This window comes from Hakea prostrata, chromosome 1 (assembly GCF_041222555.1).
Source record: "Hakea prostrata isolate BN-2017 chromosome 1, UWA_Hpros_2, whole genome shotgun sequence".
NCBI lineage: Eukaryota > Viridiplantae > Streptophyta > Magnoliopsida > Proteales > Proteaceae > Hakea > Hakea prostrata.
Genome location: NC_142600.1, coordinates 13,824,078 through 13,846,035, shown reverse-complemented (window position 1 = coordinate 13,846,035; position 21,958 = coordinate 13,824,078). Strand labels below are relative to the sequence as shown.

At 37.5% G+C, this 21,958-nt stretch overlaps 4 protein-coding genes across 5 annotated transcripts; all 4 read right to left on the bottom strand.

Annotated features, from left to right (window-relative positions):
* Positions 1-1,169: 1,169 nt before the first annotated feature.
* Positions 1,170-3,422, bottom strand: LOC149027672 (putative F-box protein At1g44080). The gene has a single exon (XM_089164713.1). It carries the CDS (start codon positions 3,350-3,352, stop codon positions 2,072-2,074), a length of 1,281 nt encoding a protein of 426 aa, XP_089020839.1. The 5' UTR covers positions 3,353-3,422; the 3' UTR covers positions 1,170-2,071.
* A 5,009-nt stretch (positions 3,423-8,431) lies between these two features.
* Positions 8,432-10,465, bottom strand: LOC149027671 (flagellar radial spoke protein 5-like). Of its 2 annotated transcripts, XM_089164700.1 has the most exons (5): positions 10,139-10,465; positions 9,960-10,039; positions 9,512-9,623; positions 9,142-9,261; positions 8,436-9,045 (listed from the first exon to the last, which is right to left on the bottom strand). In XM_089164700.1, the coding sequence occupies exons 1-5, from the start codon at positions 10,232-10,234 to the stop codon at positions 8,860-8,862; spliced, it is 594 nt and encodes a 197-aa protein (XP_089020826.1). In that variant the 5' UTR covers positions 10,235-10,465; the 3' UTR covers positions 8,436-8,859. The 2 variants fall into 2 exon arrangements, with proteins under 2 accessions (XP_089020818.1, XP_089020826.1); XM_089164692.1 differs by having other exon boundaries at positions 8,432-9,261.
* A 2,445-nt stretch (positions 10,466-12,910) lies between these two features.
* Positions 12,911-14,245, bottom strand: LOC149027670 (putative F-box protein At1g44080). Its single transcript, XM_089142152.1, has one exon. The coding sequence runs from the start codon at positions 14,243-14,245 to the stop codon at positions 12,911-12,913; it is 1,335 nt and encodes a 444-aa protein (XP_088998278.1).
* A 1,866-nt stretch (positions 14,246-16,111) lies between these two features.
* LOC149027669 (NAD(P)-linked oxidoreductase superfamily protein) lies at positions 16,112-21,154 on the bottom strand. Its single transcript, XM_089164679.1, has 9 exons — positions 20,710-21,154; positions 20,028-20,112; positions 18,848-18,964; positions 17,876-17,940; positions 17,697-17,785; positions 17,518-17,597; positions 17,068-17,179; positions 16,696-16,815; positions 16,112-16,599 (listed from the first exon to the last, which is right to left on the bottom strand). The coding sequence occupies exons 1-9, from the start codon at positions 21,047-21,049 to the stop codon at positions 16,414-16,416; spliced, it is 1,194 nt and encodes a 397-aa protein (XP_089020805.1). The 5' UTR covers positions 21,050-21,154; the 3' UTR covers positions 16,112-16,413.
* Positions 21,155-21,958: the final 804 nt, after the last annotated feature.

The following is a 21,958-nucleotide window of genomic DNA, read 5'->3' as shown; positions in this document are numbered from 1 at the left end:
TATTGATTTTGCAATCCAGGTGGAAAAAATGCAGTATCGAATTCCTATTCCAAGACTTACCATGTTTATGACGATCAAACAAGGTTTAGATTTTTGTTCAGATATCCTAAAACCTAAATTCATTAGCTTAAGTTCTTCAGTGCCAAAAGAAAACACCGTAATAAAGAATTCAATCCAAAGGCTATGACGGTGAAGTCTCCTACTTTTCAACTCATATAAAAAATGCTAATGTATAACCACAACTTCACAGCCAAAACAGAATACCAAAAATGAATGAACGGTAACCTGATCGGAGGAAACCAACATGAGCAGAATTCATGTGATAGAGACACCATTGGCTTGTTTTTTTATCTAAACTTCAGCTGTACTCAATCCAAGTAATTCATCTCTTATATTTATCAAAGAATATTTCTTCTTTCCAGAATGCTATAAATGGCTCGAAATTCAACAGAATGGTGAATATATGGCCAAACAGTGCCACGGAAAAAGTCCCCCTAGTGTGGCGTATAACTTCGCCCTAATTCCCACCCCCATACACACAAACCCATTCTAAGGGGGTCACCTTTGAACACTAACAATGTGGACCTCCCCTGTGAATGTATGGTGGGGGGAGGGGGGGTGTGCACGAGGACAACGTTGTACACTACTCTCTAGGATTGACAAGCGAACTCTTCCCAACCAGCTCAGTTGCTGGTTGAACTCCCAATCACCTACTAGTTAAGAAGTCAAGAGACATACAATTGCAAGTATACGGTATGTCCCCTCAAAGAATGAAACAATGAAGAATCAAAAGCCAGGTTAGGAAATAGATACATCTCATGTCATGATGTTATCTATTAATGCGTATATCATCTTAACATTTACAATACTATACTACCATGATTCGTTACAGACACCCAAGGATATGGTATCTCATGAGTGTCTCTGTTCTACCTTAAACCTTCACAAATTAAGCAATTTTACAACTTTTAACTAGCCTCCATTACAAAAATTAAAAATTACTACAACAAGACAATTTGGTCTTAAAAAAATATTTCTATTTCTCATAATTTCATATTAGAAACCAATTATTTAAGTGGCAGCAATATAAGCTCTGTTTAAAGGAATTTGTATTGTTGAATTAAAGATGAGTTGCTACTAGATTACCCAAAAAAAAAACTGCTACTCAGAAAGAATGTAGCAAAAAGTCTGAAAATCCTACCCCGTCCGACCGCTCCTTCATCTCCCTAAACCCTAGAAGTCATATCTCCTCATCCCTCCACCAGAAGTCTTCCCTAGTTCTCATCAATCATCACCATCCACAGGGGTTAGTGTCATGCAAGGATGTTAATGCTGATTATATAGTTCATGGATCAACCCACCTGCCTTTTAGATGCTAAATATACGGATTTAGGGCTTGGAGTTCATCATTCACTTGAGAAGATACAACTCAATTATTACCACTCATTCTCTCTATCTAGTCATGCTTATTTGTTATACATCAATATACTATTTTTATCTTTTGCTCTTATTATCCAAACGAAATGGCCTTTGACGATCCTGGAATTAGAAAGTGATGCAACAAGACAATAGCAATTTGAGTTTTGTTGAATTTTTTAGGATTTTGGTGTTTCTAACTGAGTCTTGTATGGTTCCTTTTATGGTGTAATCTCTTTCTTCTTATTTCCTTTTTTAAATTTAATACAATCGATCTTTATTTAAAAATAATAATAATAATAATAATAAAAAGAAGAAGAGAGAGATTATTGATTGTATAAAAGGTTGACAACCTAATTGGTGCATTGTAATATATTCAGGGAATTGTTAAGATAGAGAAGTTAGTGGCTAGTTGTTGATATCAAACTAATTACACTTGGTTAAGTGGCAGAGTCAAGTAGAGGGAATTTTCATTATTGATGAGTTTGATTCTGTTTGGCCAAATAAAACAATTTGATGAAATAAATGAACATTGTAAAAGTCTGGAAGCCAATCAAGGAAAAAATAAAAAGGGAGTCAGTTCAATTGGTAAAAACATAAAAAGTACAAAAAAAAAATGCCCCACCTCAAAAGCTCTCTAAAAACCCTCTTTCTACTAAAAAACAGGTACGAACCATACAGGTGCAGAAAAATATGAATGTGAAGCATTTGATAAAATAGCCCCAATGCTATTATCTTTTAAGTGAAACACACCCAAATCAAAATTGTGAAAGTAATCATCTGTAAAATATATAGAGTTTCCTTTAAATCCAGGATAGTCAAATGCCGAGATAGAAATGCCAGTACTTGTGCCAATAAATAACATTTGATCGCCTAAGTCTTCAACCTTAATCCAGCACTGGTGCGGTAGATCTAATTTATATACCTTGAACATAAAAGTTGTTGGATGACAAGCATCAACTGCAATGATTTTGGTCCATCTTGCAACCACTAACAACTCTCCACAACATTCCACCAAATAAAGTGAACTATATTCATGTTCATCCAATTGTTTCATCGGTGGAGGGGCAACGTTACAACTTGTTTCCCTTGGTCGAGGAGATAACTCTAGAAGTATAAGATCAAAACTGAACTTAATAGTATACAATTTTCCTTGATAGACGATGAGGTCTTCATATCCAAGAGTTCGTGGTTCTATAAAGTCGTTTGTCAAGGCGGTCCATGCTCTATCTCCTGGTCTACAGAAGGCTAAATGACGGCTCATATAAATAGCTACGACCCAACAATCATCCCTTGCCACCGAAGAAGGGTTTCCAACCAAATTGGAATCGTCAGCAGCAGAAGCAGTAGAAGGAGACGACGACAACATAACTTTGCGAATATAATTCGGGGTGGGTTCAAGGCTTAAACCAGGAAGAGTAGAACTATTTGGAAGTTTAATACGGATAAGAGTAAATGGATTCAGAAGGAACATGCTTCGGTCGTAATTACCCAACATTACCAACCAACCCCAGTTTGACCCACAACAGCGAGCACCACGGAACATTTTAGGCATCTTTAACCTAAAAACTTTGTCATGGAGGAGACTGAAAAACCCCCGATGATGATGATCACGATAATCATGATGACACACTGAATGATGATGATAATAAGGACACTCTGACTCCATGTAGGAAAGCATGAGCCATGGGAATTGAGGTTTGGGGAGAAATTGATGCCGTATTTTGTTGGCAACAATGGCGATGGATTGCCATTGTCGGCACACAGAACCGAAACGATGGAAACCCACCAAGTCTAATTTGTTTATTATCAGAATCTGAATTTCATCTGGAAGTAGGGCAATCGGATTGATAGGGATACCATTATTCTTAACACCAGAATGGCAGTTTACAGTTGAAACCTTCAACCGCTTACTAGTATTTGAAGTGGAAGCCATATAAGCTAAGTTACAAGGACTCAGAGATAAGGAGAAAGAAAAAAACTACTGAATTAGATAGAGTACCTGCATTCTGTATGGAGGGGATCGACAGATCCTCAATGGTCTGATAATGCGATGATGTTGTTGAAGACGAAGAGAGAAAAACACCGGCTCCGCTCCCTGGGCTCTACCGGATTTTATACTTCTTGGTTCCAGGTTTAGAATCCCCTCCCTATTTATATACATTAAATCTCTCCTTTCCTTTTCCGAGTAGGATTTAACCTCTTTATTAATCAATTACCAAAAAAAAAAAGAACTTCTTTAATCTTTACCCATCCGGCTTTCCCACTTCTAATATGATTATGATTTTGTTGCAAGCTATAGTTACAACTCCCCGATGTTTTAACAACACCTTTTCCTTAATACCGCCCATTCAGAAGAAACCTTCATATCCATTTAAGCAATTATTATTAATCTAAACTAAAATCAAAATCCAAACACCCTTAAGATATTTTTATTTTTATTCTTTTTGCCAAAAAAGTAACTTCTTTTTTCTCAAAATTCTAATCATTTTCCCCCTTATCTTTTCAAAATGGTTCCATCACGGAAGAGTCTTTTATCTCCACTTCTCTTTGGTTTCGACACTTCCACTTGCAGCTTTCTCTATTTAAGGGTGTCAATTTGGTATGGTACTAATAAGGTATCAGTACCATACCGAATTTCAAAACCAGATATTGAAACTATACTATACCAAATTTATACGATACAGTATAAAAATTGTATTTCGCGAAATGGTATTATACGATTTCAATGCAAAAACAGTGCTTAAAAACAGTGTAAATATGGTATAATTTCGTTACTAAAGAAAACATTCTTCTCGATATAATTTTTTCTTTGCATATGTAAATATCTCAATAGTCAATTCAATTGAAGTTTAATGTATTTCCATCAGACTAATGTCACTAATGATGTCTACTAAATCAACATAAGGTTAAAACAAAAAGCCGGTAAACTTAGACATGACCGTATGCAAAGTGTGTCAAATTAGACTTAAAGGCTAAGAGGCAAAGGCAAGGATGAATTGCAGCCATTAGCTGGTTAGATGGGTAGTGGCATACTAGAAATTGAATCATGATAACAGTGGAATTTCAAGGAATTCCTAACATTAGGATGTGAAACAATCTCACAACTTTAAATTTACTCGCTTGTCAAAACACATTTAGCTTTACTCAATTTGAAATCAAGCAAGTACAGGGAGAACATGAAACAAATTAAAACAAGATTTTGAGACTATAAGTAAAAACTAATAGGAGAGAAGCCTGGGTGAATTAATCGACACTGAAAAGAAAAAGAAGAAGAGGGAACAGTGGGAGGGGCTGGCCGGATAGGAGCAATGATTCACCTTTCTAATAAGCATACATTTATCATTATTTATTTTAATTAATTTTCCAAACTCCGCCAGTGTTTTGCTGCCGGTCCCAAGGCTGGGTAAAGGAGAAGGGTTGGTGTATCAGGTCGGCAGCCGGCACCGGAAAAAAAATCTATTTATAAGATAGCTAAGATGAGTGATAGGAAGAGTAGAGATCTTGACCATGTTAGATGTATTAAAAATGGAGATGGTAAAGTTTTAGTTTGTGGGGAGGACATTAAGAAAAAATGGGAAATCTATTTCTTTAGTTTACTAAATGAGCATTCTTCAAGCACTTATGATTTGGACAATTACACCTTTCACCAAGGTACCAATGTCCGAATTTATATACGTAGAATTTCGATGTCCGATGTAAGAGAAGCTTTAAGGAGGATGAAACTTGGCAAGACACTAGGTCCTGATGAAATCCCAATTGAAGTATGGAAGAGCTTAGGAATCCATGGACTAATTTGGTTGACTAAGTTGTTTAATAAGATTATGAGCACAAGGAAAATGCCAAATAAATGGAGGAGAAACGTCATGGTTCCAATTTACAAAAATAAAGGAGATATTCAATGGTGGGTTAGTAGAGCGGTTAAAATCCCAGATTCCCATGGGGAGGTCTTGGGTTCGCACCCATCCGGCGACGTTTAATTTCCAGTATTAAAAAAACACCAGTATCAAAAAAAAAAAAAAAAAAAAAAAAAAAGAAGAAGAAGAATAAGAAAGAGATATTCATAGTTGTAATAACTATAGGGTCATTAATTGATGAGCCATACGATGAAATTATGGAAGAGAATAATTGAAACCCATTTGAGACACTTAACTACGGTTACGGAGAACAAATTTGGGTTTATGCCAGGAAGATCTACAACAGAGGCTATTTACCTAATTAGGAGACTTATGGAAAGGTATAGAGAATGTAAGAAAGACCTTCATATGGTATTTATTGACTTAGAAAAAGCTTATGATAGAGTCCCTAGAGCGTTAATTTGGCAAGTACTAGAGAAAAGAAGTGTTGCAAGTAAATATGTAGATATAGTCAAGGATATGTATGATGGTTCGGTAATTAGTGTTAGAACAATGGGGAACAAAGTAATGAACTCCCGATAATAGTTGGACTACATCAAGGGTCAACTTTAAGCCCATATCTATTTGCACTAGTAATGGATGAATTAACCAAAGACATTTAAGATGAGGTCCCCTGGTGTATGCTTTTTGCGGATGATATTGTGTTGATTGATGAGACCCAAGTGGGGATTAATACCAAATTAGAATCATGGAGAGTAGCTTTGGAATCAGAAGGCTTTAAACAATTAAACTTAGTAGATCAAAAACAGAATATCTAGTTTGTAACTTTAGTCATGATCGGGCAGATGATGAGGTGGTGATACTTGACGATAAAGAGATTCCTCAGAGTGATTGTTTTAGGTACCTAGGTTCAATCATAAGTAAAAGATGTGATTTAGAGGATGATGTTTCCCAAAGAATTAAAATAGGGTGGATGAAGTGGAGAGGTCCGTCCGGGGTCTTATGTAATCTGCATATTCCATTAAAGCTTAAAGGAAAATTTTATAGGACTGTTGTTCGACTAGCTATAATGTACGGTGCAAAGTGTTGCCCTGTTAAAAAGAATCATATAGATAAACTCAGTGTAGCAGAAATGAGGATGCTAAGATGGATGAGTGGCAAAATTATGAAGGATAAGATAAGAAATGATCATATTAGAGTTGGTCTGGGAGTTGCTCCCATAAGTGATAAGCTTCAAGAAAGTCGTTTGAGGTGGCACGGCCACGTTCAACGGAACCTATAAATGCCCCTGTACGGAGAAGTGATATAATCCCTATTGAAAAAACTAGAAGAGCTAGGGGTAGGCCTAAGATAACCTTAGGAGAAGTGGTGAGAAATGATATATATAGCTTAAGCCTTGTATTTAGCATGGCCTCGAACATAATTGATTGGAGGGCAAAATTCCATATAGCCGACCCCATTTAGTTGGGACAAGGCTTATTGTTGTTGTTGTTGTTGTTGTATTTGAATTAATTTTTCATGCTTAGTTAATTAAAAGATAGCTCATTGAGTATTTTATGTATTTTTTATGAATAAGGTGATTTTGGTTATTACAGATAATGTGGAGCAAAGTTGGCAAATATATTAAATATTAGAGGATTTTAATTAAAATAAAATCATGGAATTCAATGTTGCTACCCAGGAAATCATGAATGTTGAGATTCAACTTAATTGATGGAAGAAGAGCATGAATCTTAGCCAAATTGGAAACAGGTAGAGATCCAAGGAACAAAATTGGTAATAAGATCTGAAAATCATGTAAACATATTCACCTTGAATATTTTAGGCTTATCACTCTCGTATAAACTCGGATTGCAGTGATTCAAGATGCTATAGAAAGATAACAAAAATATCTACAACTTTTTAGTTTTGAGTTTTTCCAGAATCTTAACTTAATAAAGGTCGAATTGAATGGTAGAGATGACAAATTCATTGTGTGCGAGATATATAAAAAGGAGAAGCCAGCCACAGATGGAGAGAAGAAGACACTACCAAACAAAGTTGCCTTTGCAAAAGGACACTCTAAATGACAATAGAAGAAGACTCTACCAAACCGAGCTGCCTTTGCAAAACGACACTCTAAAAGAACATGATCGATAGACTCAACCAACTTCCCACATCTTTTGCAAGAGGGGTTGACTTTCAATTGTCTATCCCTCATTGCTTCGCTTGTAGCTAAGCCTTGTGTACATGCCCTCCATAAGAATGATTTCACCTTTAGCACGGTTTTGCAGTTTCAAATAAGTTTCCAAGCTATTGAAGTAACCAAATCCCATTTATGTTCCCTAGTAGATGAAGGAAGAAAGTTCATTCTTAATTTGGGCTCTACTATTACTTAACAAATGATAAGTAGATTTAAATGAGAAAAACCCATTCTTTGATGCCCTAGACTAGTTAGTCTTCAGCTTGGAATTGACTAAGTTTGATACTTCTAATCCTTCTCACATCCACTTCATTAAAAAATTGGACATGCTGATCATCCAACTTTACGGTACCATTCAAGGTTGCCAAGTGGCTAAGTTTAGCAACTTTGGCAATTTAGCATGTCTTCATTCTCAAATAAATTAAGCTATTTATGGAGAGAATAAGGCTGCATCATGTTGTGACCATGCCTCGATAATGCAGTTTTGGGAGCCTCGTTGATTGGGTAAGGCACCTGCTGTAACTGGTTCAAATTAAATTTTCATTTTTGTTTTGCAGATAAATACAACAGGTTGCCTTCAAGCGTCATGCCTTCCGTGTAAGAAGCTGAGCGTCCAATTGAACCAAATATTTGATTTGCACATTAGCTAGGTAAATGATGTATGTTTAGTTCTGCAAATTGATAAGCTGCAAATTTATGTTTATGGTCTCCAATAGCCCATTTTCTTCGCTCAACAAATCACCCAAATACCCCCTCCCAAAAAAAAAAATGACTCGTTGAGTGTGCAAACATAATTTATTTGTTTAGATTATTAGAATCGGACATCCAGTATTGATTTTGCAACCCAGGTGGAAAAAATGAAATAACTAATTCATATTCTAAGACTTACCATGTTTATGACGATTAGACCAAGTTTAGATTTTTGTTCCATCACAAAAACACTCAATTACCAGTAGATCTTTAAAGAAATTCTATATCTAGCAAAGATGATGCGTATTGCTTTGTGGTATCAAGAAACTTACGAATTTGCAGAATAATAAGCCAAAGTGGGAACCTGATGAGAGGCAAATGTAAACAGATGCAGGGACCAAAATGAGCAATATATCCAGCAATAGTGGAGAGAGACACAGCTTTGTTCCAAGCATAAATTCCTCCAACATCACTGAAAGTGAAGTACCCGGTATCTGGTGCTTAGTATTGATGAAACCTAAATACAAATGATCTAGCAACTACTACCAAAGATGCCCATCTTCCAAGTAAGACTACAAATGAAATCGGTTTCTTCAAGGCTATACACGAGTATTACAAAACTCACTATGAGTACAAAGGTCTACCAATGGTTACCAAAAAATAAAAATATCAACTATTTTTTAGACAGGCAAACAGGTGAAAAAGGTACCACCGTCATGCACGCCTATATTCATCTCTGCAGTCACCAATTACTTTTAGAAGGTTCTTTCCTATATTTGATACTTCTTGGATGTTATTTTCATCATCCTCGTCAAGAACTAATGACAGCACAGCATTTGCATCTTGGATATACTCAGAGAGACCAAGCCAAACTCCAATCATCGACCCTGCCACGGATGGCTGGATACACAAGCCAAACCATAAGTAATTAATGGAATGAATCATCAACGACCCATGTTCTAAACCAACCTGAGGAAAATAGAAAGCAAAATTTACCTGATCTAGGATATATCTAACAGCAACCGTTGGAACTGAGACTCCATGTTTAGAGGCTACCTTTTTTAGCGTTTGAAGCAGGACTTGAAAGAGGCTCCACCCACCCCAGGCATCAACCATCTTCCATATTTATCACAAAACCACATAAATGAGACCCTGTAATCTGATTATAAATTTTACGAGAAAAAAATAGAGGCGTGCTTCTTGATTCAAATTGCTTGAAAATATGCCAACATATTGTCATGATCGTTAAGCACTTGATATGATGGTAATCTTTTGGATGGTTACTTCCATAAAGCAGACACAAAAACTTTGCCAAACCATGTCTGTTAATGCATTTAAAAAGGAGAGCAACGTTTCCATGTAATACCCTTTTGTACTTCTGGAAGGAGGGAGTGTTTAATGGAGGCCCAGCGAAAGGAATTGCTAAATTGGTATCAAGGAACTTTTCAGACAAGAGACCACCCAACACTGTGCCATACCTGCATTTCAGAGTTAGTTAATACTTGGAAATAGTGCAGGAATTATGCTTGGGATCATCTAGTAATATTATTGTGATAATACACCATGTAAGCAGTTTCAGTGATCGATCTTGAAGATTTAATCAATGGGTCACCTCTTGATAAACAAGAGCCAAAGAACCTTAAACAACCAACCTAATTTCTTTAGTCAAGAAGACACATGAATCAAAGACAGGAATTGCCCAAGATCTTGGACATATGCTTTCAAGTTAGGATGATAAAGGAATCATCATTGAACTAGATGGCACCCAAACAACTAGTCCAATTTCAAGATGGAATCTAAGAGGGGAGAGAGACGTTATCAGTTTTACACCAGTGAGTTGACACAGTTCAGACATTTTTTGTTGAGGACGCATATCAACAATAGAATGTTGCACCTACACAAAGCCCCACAACACATCAAAATAGGAGTTATGCAAAATAAAAAATAAACTAATGACTAACAAATATTTAATCTTGGAAAACTTCTAATCCACCTGATTCCTGACAACTGGAACCCCATTTTCCAGGATTATTTGTAGCCTTTTCAGTATCAAAATTTGCCGAGGCCACCGTCTTAATTTTACTTGCATAGCTTTTAGAATAATCCACTACAAGCAGAGCATGTGGGTCTGCAACCTAAATGATAGAATGTTCATGGCAAACAAGGTAGCCCGGATTGGAATAATCCCACCTGATTCAAGGGCAAAAGAATTTAAAAGTAAGAAATAAGAGAACTTAACATATCTTAGAAAGAGTAGAGGAGTTTGTTACCAACCCCACCCCCCACCCCCTTCTTTCTCTGCAGCTCCAGCTTCAGCATCTTCTCCCCTTCCTCCCCTACCCCCAAGACTCTCTGCTCCCCATCTTTGTCAATCTAACCCTCAATTTTGCAGATATCCCACCCTTTCAGATCGGCAAGGTGCTTAAGTGCATCGAGGTAGCCCAGATTGGAATAATCCCACCTGATTCAAGGGCAAAAGAATTTAAAAGTAAGAAATAAGAGAACTTAACATATCTTAGAAAGAGTGAGGAGTTTGTTACCAACCCCACCCCACCCCCTTCTTTCTCTGCAGCTCCAGCTTCAGCATCTTCTCCCCTTCCTCCCCTACCCCCAAGACTCTCTGCTCCCCATCTTTGTCAATCTAACCTTCAATTTTGCAGATATTCCAAATCCTAAATTCATCAGCTTAAGTTCTTCAATGCCAAAAGAAGACACCGTAATAAAGAATTCAATCCAAAGGCTACGACGGTGAAGTAACGGTGAAGTCTCCTATTTTTGAACTCATATAAAAAATACTAATGTATAACCACAACTCCACAGCCAAACAGACTACCAAAAATGAATGAACAGTAACCTGCTCGAAGGATCCAACATGAGCAGAGCAAATGACCATACATAAAGATCTATCCCACCAAGTGTGCACAAAGTTATAGCAGGAAATTGAAGAATTCATGTGATAGAGACACCATTGGCTTGTCTTTTTATCTAAACTTCAGCTGTACTCAATCCAAGTAATTCATCTCTTATATTTATCAAAGAATATTTCTTCTTTCCAGAATGTTATAAATGGCTCGGAATTCAACAGAATGGTGAATATATGGCCAACCAGTGCCACGGAAAAAGTCCCCCCAATGTGGTATAAAACTTCGCCCTAATTCCCCCCCCCCACACACACACACAGACCCATTCTTAGGGGGGGCCACCTTTGAACACTAACAAGGTGGACCTCCCCTGTGAATGTATGGTGGGGGGTTGTGTCCGAGGACAATGTTGTACACTACTCTCTAGGGTTGACAAGCGGACTCTTCCCAACCAGCTCAGTTGCTGGCTGAACTCCCAATCACCTACTAGTTAAGAAGTCAAGCGACATACAACTGTCGGTATACAATATGTCCCCTAAAAGAATGAAACAATGAAGAATCAAAAGCCAGGTAAGGAAATAGATACATCTCATGTTATGATGTTATCTATTAATGCATACATCATCTTAACATTTACAATACTATACTACCATGATTAGACACCCAAGGATATGGTATCTCATGAGTGTCTCTGCTCTACCTTAAACCTTCACAAATTAAGCAATTTTACAACTTTTAACTAGCCTCCATTACAAAAAATTAAAAATTAAAAAAAATTACTGCAACAAGACAATTTGGTCTTAATAAAATATTTCTATTTCTCATAATTTCATATTAGAAACCAGCTATTTAAGTGGCAGCAGTATAAGCTCTGTTTAAAAGGAATTTGTATTTTTGAATTAAGGATGAGCATATTGCTAGTTTTTATATACAATCAAACTGCTACTCAATTACCAAAAAACAGAAAAACTGCTACTTGGAAAGAATGTAGCAAAAAGGTCTGAAAATCCTACCTCATCCGACCGCTCCTTCATTTCCCTAAACCCTTGAAGTCATACCTCATCCCTCCACCAGAAGTTTTCCCCAATTCTCATCAATCATCACCATCCACCTTGGTTTTTTTTTTTTTTTTTTGGATAAACAACCATCCACCTGGGTTAGTGCCATGCAAGAATGTTAATGTTGATTATATAGTTCATGGATCAACCACCTGCCTTTTAGATGCTAAAGATACGGATTTAGGGCTTGTAGTTCATCATTCACTTGAGAAGATACAACTCAATTATTACCACTCATTCTCTCTATCTAGTCATGCTTATTTGTTCTACAAACGGAATGGCCTTTGATGATCCTAGAATTAGAAAGGGATGCAACAAGACAATAGCGATTTGAGTTTTGTTGAATTTTTTAGGATTTGGTCTTTCTAATTGAGTCTTGTATGGTTCCTTTTATGGTGTAATCTCTTTCTTCTTTTTTTCCTTTTTAAATTTAATACAATCAATCTTTATTTAAAGAGAGAGAGAGAGAGAGAGAGAGAGAGAGAGAGAGAGAGATTATTGATTGTATAAAAGGTTGACAACCTAATTGGTGCATTGTAATATATTCAGGGAATTGTTAAGATAGAGAATATAGTGGCTAGTTGTTGATATATTCATGAATGTCAAATTAATTACACTTGGTTAAGAGGCAGAGTAAAGTAGAGGAAATCTTCATTATTGATGAGTTTGATTCTGTTTGGCCAAATAAAACAATTTGATAAATAAATGAACATAGTAAAAGTCTGGAAGCCAATCAAGGAAAAAATAAAAGGGAGCCAGTTCAATTGACAAAAACATAGAAAGTACAAAAAAAAGATGCCCCACCTCAAAAGCTCTCTAAACCCCCCCGCCCCCCCCCCCCTCTTTCTACCAAGGAACTGGTGTGAACCATACAGGTGCAGACAAATATGAATGTGAAGCATTTGAGAAAATAGCCTCAATGCTATTATCTTTTAAGTGAAACACACCCAAATCCTTACAAGCAACTCTCTCACATCTTGATAGAAACCGCATGGCATCAAATTTGTAAAAGTAATCATTTGTAAAATATATAGAGTTTCCTTTAAATTCAGGATAGTCGAATGCCGAGACAGAAATGCCAGTACTTGTGCCAATAAATAACATTTGATCGCCTAAGTCTTCAACCTTAATCCAGCACTGGTGAGGTAGATCTAACTTATATACCTTGAACATAAAAGTTGTTGGAAGATGAGATTTACGAGTGAAATCAACTGCAATGAATTTGGTCCATCTTGCAACCACTAGCAACTCTCCACAACATTCCACCAAATAAAGTGAACTATATTCATGTTCATCCAATTGTTCCATTGGTGGAGGGGCAATGTTACAACTTGTTTCCCTTGGTTGAGGAGATAACTCCAGAAGTATAAGATCAAAACTGAACTTAATCGTATATAATTTTCCTTGATAGACGATGAGGTCTTCATATCCAAGAGTTCGTGGTTCTATAAAGTCCTTTGTCAAGGCGGTCCATGCTCTATCTCCTGGTCTACAGAAGGCTAAATGACGGCTCATATGAATAGCTACGACCCAACAATCATCCCTTGCCACCGAAGAAGGGTTTCCAACCAAATTGGAATCGTCAGCAGCAGAAGCAGCAGAAGGAGAGGACGACAACATAACTTTGCGAATATAATTCCAGGTGGGTTCAAGGCCTAAATAAGGAAGAGTACAACTATGTGGAAGTTCAATACGGACAGGAGTAAATGGATTCAGAAGGTACATGTTTCCGTCTAAATTAGCCAACATTACCAACCAACCCCAGTTTGACCCACAACAGCGAGCACCACGGAATATTTGAGGCATCTTTAACCTAAAAACTTCGTCATGGAGGAGACTGAAAAACCCCCGATGATGATGATCATGATAACCATGATGACACACTGAATGATGACGATAATAAGGACACTCTGACTCCATGTAGGAAAGCATGAGCCATGGGAATTGAGGTTTGGGGAGAAATTGATGCCGTATGGCAGCAATGGCGATGGATTGCCATTGTCGGCACACGGAACCGAAACGATGGAAGCCCACAAAGTCTAATTTGTTTATTATCAGAATCTGAATTTCATCTGGAAGTAGGGCAATAGAATTAGTAAGGATACCATTATTCTTAACACCAGAATGGCAGTTAACGGTTGAAACCTTCAACCGCTTACTAGTATTTGAAGTGGAAGCCATATAAGCTAAGTTACAAAGACTCAGAGAGAAGGAGAAAGAAAAAACTACTGAATTACATAGAGTACCTGTATTCTGTATGGAGGGGATCGACTGATCCTCAATGGTCTGATATGCGATGTTGTTGAAGAAGAAGAAAGAAAAACACCCGCTCCGCTCAGCTCCGCTCAGCTCCGCTCAGCTCCCTGGGCTCTACCGGATTTTATATTTCTTGGTTCCAGGTTTAGACTCCCCCTCCCTCTCTCTATATATATATTAAATCCCTCCTTTCCTATTTCGGGTAGGATTAGCTTCTTTAGTTTTTACCCATCTGCCTTTCCCACCTCTAATATGATTATGATTATATTATTATTATTATTTTAATTTATCTAAGATTCGGGCCAATTTGCGTTACAACTTACATGCTCCATGTCTCGACCGATCGAGAACCAGAGATGTCCTAGACGGCTAGACCCCGATGTTTTAAGTTTTAACATAACAATACATTTTTCTTATTACCACCCATTCTGATATTAATCTAAATTATAATCAAAATCGAAACACCATTAAGTTACTATTTTTTTTTTCCAAAAGAGGTCACTTCTCTTTTTCTCAAATTTCTTATCATTTTTTCCCCTAATCTTTTCAAAACGGTTCTATCACCGAAGAGTCTTTTATCTCCACTTCTCTTTGGGTTCCACACTTTCACTTGCAATTCTCTATCTAAGAGTGTCAATTCGGTACGATACTAATAATTCGATATGGTATCAGTACCATACTGAATTTCAAAACTAGGTTTTGAAACTATACCATACCAAATTTATACAATACGGTATTAAATTGTATTTTGCATGACGGTACGGTACAATTTTCAATGCAAAAACGATGCTTAAAAACAGAGTAAATTCGGTAGAATTTCGGAACGAAAGAAACCAGAGTATAATTTTTTTCTTTGCATATTTAAATATCTCAATACCCAATTCAATTGAAGTTTAATGCATTCTCATTAGACTAATGTTACTAACGATGTCTACAAAATCAACATAAGGTTAAAACAAAAAGGTGGTAAACTAAGAGATGGCCATACAGGAAGTGTGTCAATTTAAACTTGAGACTAAAAGGCAAAGGCAAGGATGAATTAAACATATGCAGCCGTAGCTGATTAGATGTGTAGTGGCATACTAGAAATTGAATCACGATAGCAGTCGAGGTTCAAGGAATTCCTAACACTATGTTGTGAAAAATCTCACAACTTTGAATTTTTTTTGTTTGTCAAAGCACATTTAGCTTAAATTTATTCATGTTATGACCATGCCTAGATACTACAGTTTTGAGAGCCTTGTTGACTTGGTAAGGCACCTGCTGTTATATGTTCAAATTTAATTTTCATTGTTGTTTTGCAGATGAATATTGTAGGTCGCCTTCAAGCTTTGTGCCTTCTGTGAAAGAAGCTGAGCGTCCAATTGAACCAATATTTGATTTGTGCATTAGCCAAGTAAATGATCTCATGTTCAATTCTACAGATTGATAAGCTGCAAATTTATGTTTAGGGTCTCCAATTCGCCAGTCTTCTTCGTTCTCCAAATCACCCGATACATCTCTCCTCACACCCAACACGAACCCCCTAAAAAAATAGAGTAAACAATCACTTTAGAGTATTGGAATCGATTTCAACATCCCAGGACTAATTTTGCAACCCAGGAGATAAAAATGCTAGATCAAATTCCTACTCCAAGACTCACCATCAATATGACGGTAAGTTGAGATTTTTGTTCCATCACCAACACTCAATAACTAATAGATCTTAAGAGAATTTCTCTATCCAAAAAAGATGATCCGTATTGCTTTAGGGCATCCAGAGACTCAAGTTTGCAGAAGAATAGGTCAAAGTGGGAACCTGATGAGGGCCAAACCTAAACAGATGCAGGAATTGAATGAGCAACACATCCAGCAATAGTGAAGAGAGATGCAGCTTAGTGGAAAAGTGAAGCACCGGTGTCTGACACTAAGTATTGATGAAACCTAAATATAAATGTTCTAGCAACTCCCACCAAAGATGCCCATCTTTACTACGAATGAAATTCAAGGCTATAAACGAGTATTACACAACTCACTCGGTGCAAATGTTTACCAAAAAATAAAAATATCAACTATTTTTCAGACAAGGCAAACATGTGAAGGAGGCACCGCTGTCATGCACGCCTATATTCATCTCCGCAGTCACCAATTATTTCTAGAAGATTCTTTCCTTTCTTTGATACTTCTTGGATGCTATTTACATCATCCTCATCAAGAGCTAATGAGAACACAGCATTTGCATCTTGGATATGCTCAGAGAGCCCAAGCCGAACTCCAATCATTGACCCTGCCACGGATGGCTGGAAACACAAGCCAAACCAAAATAAGTTATTGATGGAATTAATCATAAACCCATGTTTTATACCAACCTGATGAAAGTGAAAAGGAAAATTTACCTGATCTAGGATATATCTAACAGCAACCGTTGGAATTGAGACTCCATGTTTAGAGGCTACCTTCTTTAGCGTTTGTAGCAGGACTTGAAAGAGACTCCACCCACCCCAGGCATCAACCATCTTCCATATTTACCACAAAACCACATAAATTAGACCCTGTAATCTGATTATAAATTTTACGAGGAAGAAACAGAGGCTTGCTTCTTGAGTCAAATTGCTTGAAAACATGCCAACATATCGTCATGTCCGTCAAGCCCTTGACATTATAGTAATGTTTTGGATGTGGTTACTTCCATACAGCAGACGCAGAAACTATGCCAAACCATATCTGTTAATGCATTTAAAAAGGAGAGCAATGTTTCCATGTAATACCCTTTTGTACTTCTGGAGGGAAGGAGTGTTTAATGGAGGCCCAGCAAAAGGAATTGCTAAATTGGTATCAAGGAACTTTTCAGACAAGAGGCCACCCAACACTGTGCCATACCTGCATTTCAGAGTCAGTTAATACTTGGAAATAGTGCAGGAATTATGCTTGGAATCATCTAGTAATATTATTGTGATAATACACCATGTAAGCAGTTTCAATGATCGATCTTGAAGATTTAATCAATGGGTCACCTCTTGATAAACAAGAGCCAAAGAACCTTAAACAACCAACCTAAATTCTTTACTCAAGAAGACACATGAACCAGAGACAGGAATTGCCCAAGATCTTGGACATATGCTTTCAAGTTAGGATGATAAAGGAATCATCATTGAACTAGATGGCACCCAAACAACTAGTCCAATTTCAAGATGGAATCTAAGAGGGGAGAGAGAGACGTTATCAGTTTTACACCAGTGAGTTGACACAGTTCAGACATTTTTTGTTGAGGACGCATATCAACAATAGAATGTTGCACCTACACAAAGCCCCACAACACATCAAAATAGGAGTTATGCAAAATAAAAAATAAACTAATGACTAACAAATTTTTAATCTTGGAAAACTTCTAATTCACCTGATTACTGACAACTGGAACCCCATTTTCCAGGATTATTTGTAGCCTTTCAGTATCAAAATTTGTCAAGGCCACCGTCTTAATTTTACCTGCATAGCTTTCATTAGAATAATCCACTACAAGCAGAGCATGTGGGTCTGCAACCTAAATAATAGAATGTTCATGTCAAACAAACCCACCTTCTTCTTTCAGATCAGTAAGGTGCTTAAGTGCATCGAGGTAGCCCGGATTGGAATAATCCCACCTGATTCAAGGGCAAAAGAATTTAAGAGTGAGAAATAAGAGAACTCAAGATATCTTAGAAAGAGTAGAGATTTTTGTTACAAACCCGGTGGACCATTGTTCTAACCTTATTTATTTGGTCACCCCACACAACTAACCCTTTTATGGGTGACATACGGTCCTACTGTGATTTTTCCCCTCCATCTCTATTCAACACCCCCCCTCCCCCTTCTTTCTCTGTAGCTCCAGCTTCAGCATCTTCTCCCTCTCCCTCCCCCTTCTTTCTCTGTAGCTCCAGCTTCAGCATCTTCTCCCTCTCCCTCCCCTACCCCTAGGACTCTCTTCTCCCCATCTTATCAATCTAACCCTCAATTTTGCAGATATCCCAAAACCTAAATTCATCAGCTGAAGTTCTTCAATGCCAAAAGAAGACACCTAAATAAAGAATTCAATCCAAAAGCTACAATGGTGAAGTCTCCTATTTTTCAACTCATATCAACAATGCTAATGTATACCCACAACTCCACAGCCAAACAAAATACCAAAAATGAATGAACGGCAACCTGATCGAAGGAAACCAACATGAACAGAGCAAATGACCTCACATAAAGATCTATACCTCCAAGTATGCACAAAGTTATAGCAGGAAATTGAAGAATTCATGTGATAGACACACCACTGGCTTGTCTTTTTATCTAAACTTTTAGATGTACTCAATCCAAGTAATTCAACTACCCAAAACATTGTCCAAACTACTATTAAAATTAATTTCAAAAGTATTTAAAAGTATTAACCTGAATTGAGAAAGATCAAAAACCAAGAAGCATCCTGTTCTCTTCATATTCAATATTGTTTTAACACAGAAATTACTTTAAGAGAGAATTTTTGGACTTCATTCACGAAAGTAGGAACGGGAACATATACTGTACCAATGAAACTGAAGCATGTCTAGGGAATCAACATCCATTCTCTTCCGTGAAATATTGATGTTGTCCTTAACGTAGCGACTTGTCATCTTAACTGGAGGTGGCACCCATTTTGTAAGACTGCATCATGTAAACTAAAGGAGTCAAAGCAGCTTGCACTTCAAGCAATTAAAATTTGGGGAAATGATGTAAAAACTTCAGTTGGTACAATCCCTCTCTTCCCAAACCCTGTCCATCCCTCTCACCCTTATATGAATCATGAGGCACCCCCTCCCTTCAATTGGCTTGGCATGGGAGATGCCATTACATGTGGTGCTAAATAATTCTCCACCTTAAAATTTTGATCTATGCCTTTGCATAGCCAGTAAAACTGCATCCCAGATTGTAACACAAAGAGAAATTCTGGACCACAGAACATGTACTTACTTGGACAAATAAGCAAGTGACTGTGTCTGGGTGTGTGTTACAATCTCCGTCCCTTCCTTTGCAGTAAGTACTTTTTCTTTTTCGCTCTTTTTTTTTTTTTTTTTTTTTGGGGGGGGGGGGAAGGGTTGGTTGAATTGTTGTTTATACTCGATTGGGTATTAACATCAGGTTATTTCAGGTGCTAAGTACATCAATGCAGCTACATATATTTCAGCAGTTGACCTTCTTCAGATCAATTAGAACTACATTTCTGTCTGATTACTTCTCCACAATAAGCTACGAGGTCTTAAAACAATACAAAGCTTCTTCTTTTTGCTATAAAAGAAGATAACTGAATTTGCAAAGACATGTGTACTTCACTTATAGCAGAAGACTACCAAACACGTGAGCAAATCCTTGCTAAAATTTTCCATTGTTCAAAATTTCTAATTAAGGGCAAACAATTGAAATACTCTTGAGAGATAATACAGGTCTTAAAGCTCACAGACAAAATCCTTGATATGTCATAAGAGTATCATCCAGTAGTCTGGAAAGCCTAAAAATCCACTAAATCTTTTGACAATAAGATAAGTGAAAAATAAAAGAAGGTCACAACTTCTTAGTTCACCACTTTGGTGACAAGTTGTTCTATTCTATAAAAGCAGGCTCGAAATTGATGTTCTTCCCCAAGCCAAAAAAACACCATCCACCAGATTGAAGGTCAATCCAGTGATTCACCCAACAAAAGTAAAAGTATAAGTGCATGGTTAGAACTCACCCTCTGACCTGTTCCAATAACTCCGGTGGGCGCTCACGGCGAACTTTGTTGATGAAAATGCCATAAAGATCTTCTGCAGGACCATCTGTGTACCAAACAGAAAAAGAGTGGATTATGAACACTAAACATACGTCTAGCAATAACTGTCTAACCCTCAAAAGGATTTATGCAAAACAAAGACTAATGCTACAACTAGAAGAAGTGTAGGTGACCCTAGCAACGTCTGTCATTGCCAACATCACCCACAGGTCATTGGCACATTCTGGCATGACCATTCTTATGCCCACACTACAGTAAAAAAATATGGGCAATAACGCAATTTGAAGTTTATTAGATAGTGCGATTTCAATCATCCTTTTGAGTTTAAAGGTCTCAACAAATATCAGCCAAGTCAAATGTAGAGAGCCCAAATCGGTGCATCGATGTAATTGCCTCGACCGAGTCTACACCTACCTCTCAGGAAGGGGGAGAAGACGAAAACTTGAACTCAGAAGGAAAATTTGCAGAGTGAGTGGAGGTTAGGGATGTCATTCACTGAGTTCTGCGTTTTGTTACCTTTTTCTTGTCTAATTGCTATTTCCATTGAGGATAGCGAAACCCGAATCGAATGACGGGTAACTTAAAAGTACAATTTTGTACAAATTGGTTTAGGGCAAAAAGGGAATCTGAGGTGATAACTCACAGTGGTCGGCCATGTCGAATGTGAAAAGGCCGGCGTCGGCATAACGAAGCATAGCGTCAACGGCATCGTCACGATCGATTCGGCCCCAACCACCACTGGTCTGCCACATTCCATTGACAACTCTGCAGATATTCAGGGAGTCGTTTCCGTTGCTCACTGTGGTTACCTTTTCCCTGTCTTTCTGCTCACATCGCAACGATTGTGCCCCGAGTTTACGAGGTTCAGATCGGCTCTTAGTTGTTGTATTGATGCGATTCGAAAATGAGTTCAAGGCAGAACCAAATCGTTTGCTAGGAGTGGAGACGAAATGGCAGTGATGGTGGTGAAGGGAGGCGGCCATTTCTTCAGCTCCTCCTGTAATGTGAGAAGAAAGCGCGGGAGAAGAGACCTCCCAGCCCAGCTCTCAAGAGGATAAGGCCGTAAACGGTAACCATGGCGCCAGCGTATCCATGCGTCCATCTGGAATCTGTTAACCATAATACAGTTGCGCTCTTTCTTTTCAGTTTGGGCCTTAAGGGCTGCAACAATTATGGGTTGGGCCGGTCTTTTGAAACCACCAGGTGGAATCCTGCGTCTTCTTAACTGGGCTTTGGCTCAGTTAGGCCATGATGTTTCTTGTTTTGTTTGCCCTGAGAGGGGCGGTCGGGGGAATTTATCCAGTCCATTTTCTTGTCAAAAATATACTATTTTTATTTTCTTATATATGTATGACACATGTTTCAACATCACATCAGATGGTTGAAATTCATTTGTTATTCACATTAAAGAATTGTGATTAAATTTAAAAAAAATATATGTGACTTGTAAATTGCCATCAACTTTTTAATATGATGTTATGACACATATCCCACATTTACAAGGAAATAAATGGTCTATTTTCTTCTCAAAAATTGACAAGATATTAGTACCCCCTCTTTTTTAGTGACACCAGATCTGAGTCTAGTAGCCATGGGATCTAGAGAGGTTATGGAATGGTTTGATGGGTTCAAGTTTGCAACCGAATCAAAGTCTAGTAATATAATTATGTTTGAAGTAAATGTCAAATTAGTCGATTTAGGATATCCAACCATTGGGCCACACCAAGAGACTAAGGAAAAATGTCCACTCTGGTTTAGGGCAAGCTTTCCTCAACCTTAGGTCTTACCCTACTCTCATTTAATCTTACCTTAAGGTCATAAATTCCAACCACTAACCTTTTCTTTGAGTTGGGGGATGAAAATTGTTCTTAAGAATATGGTATCTCATTTTT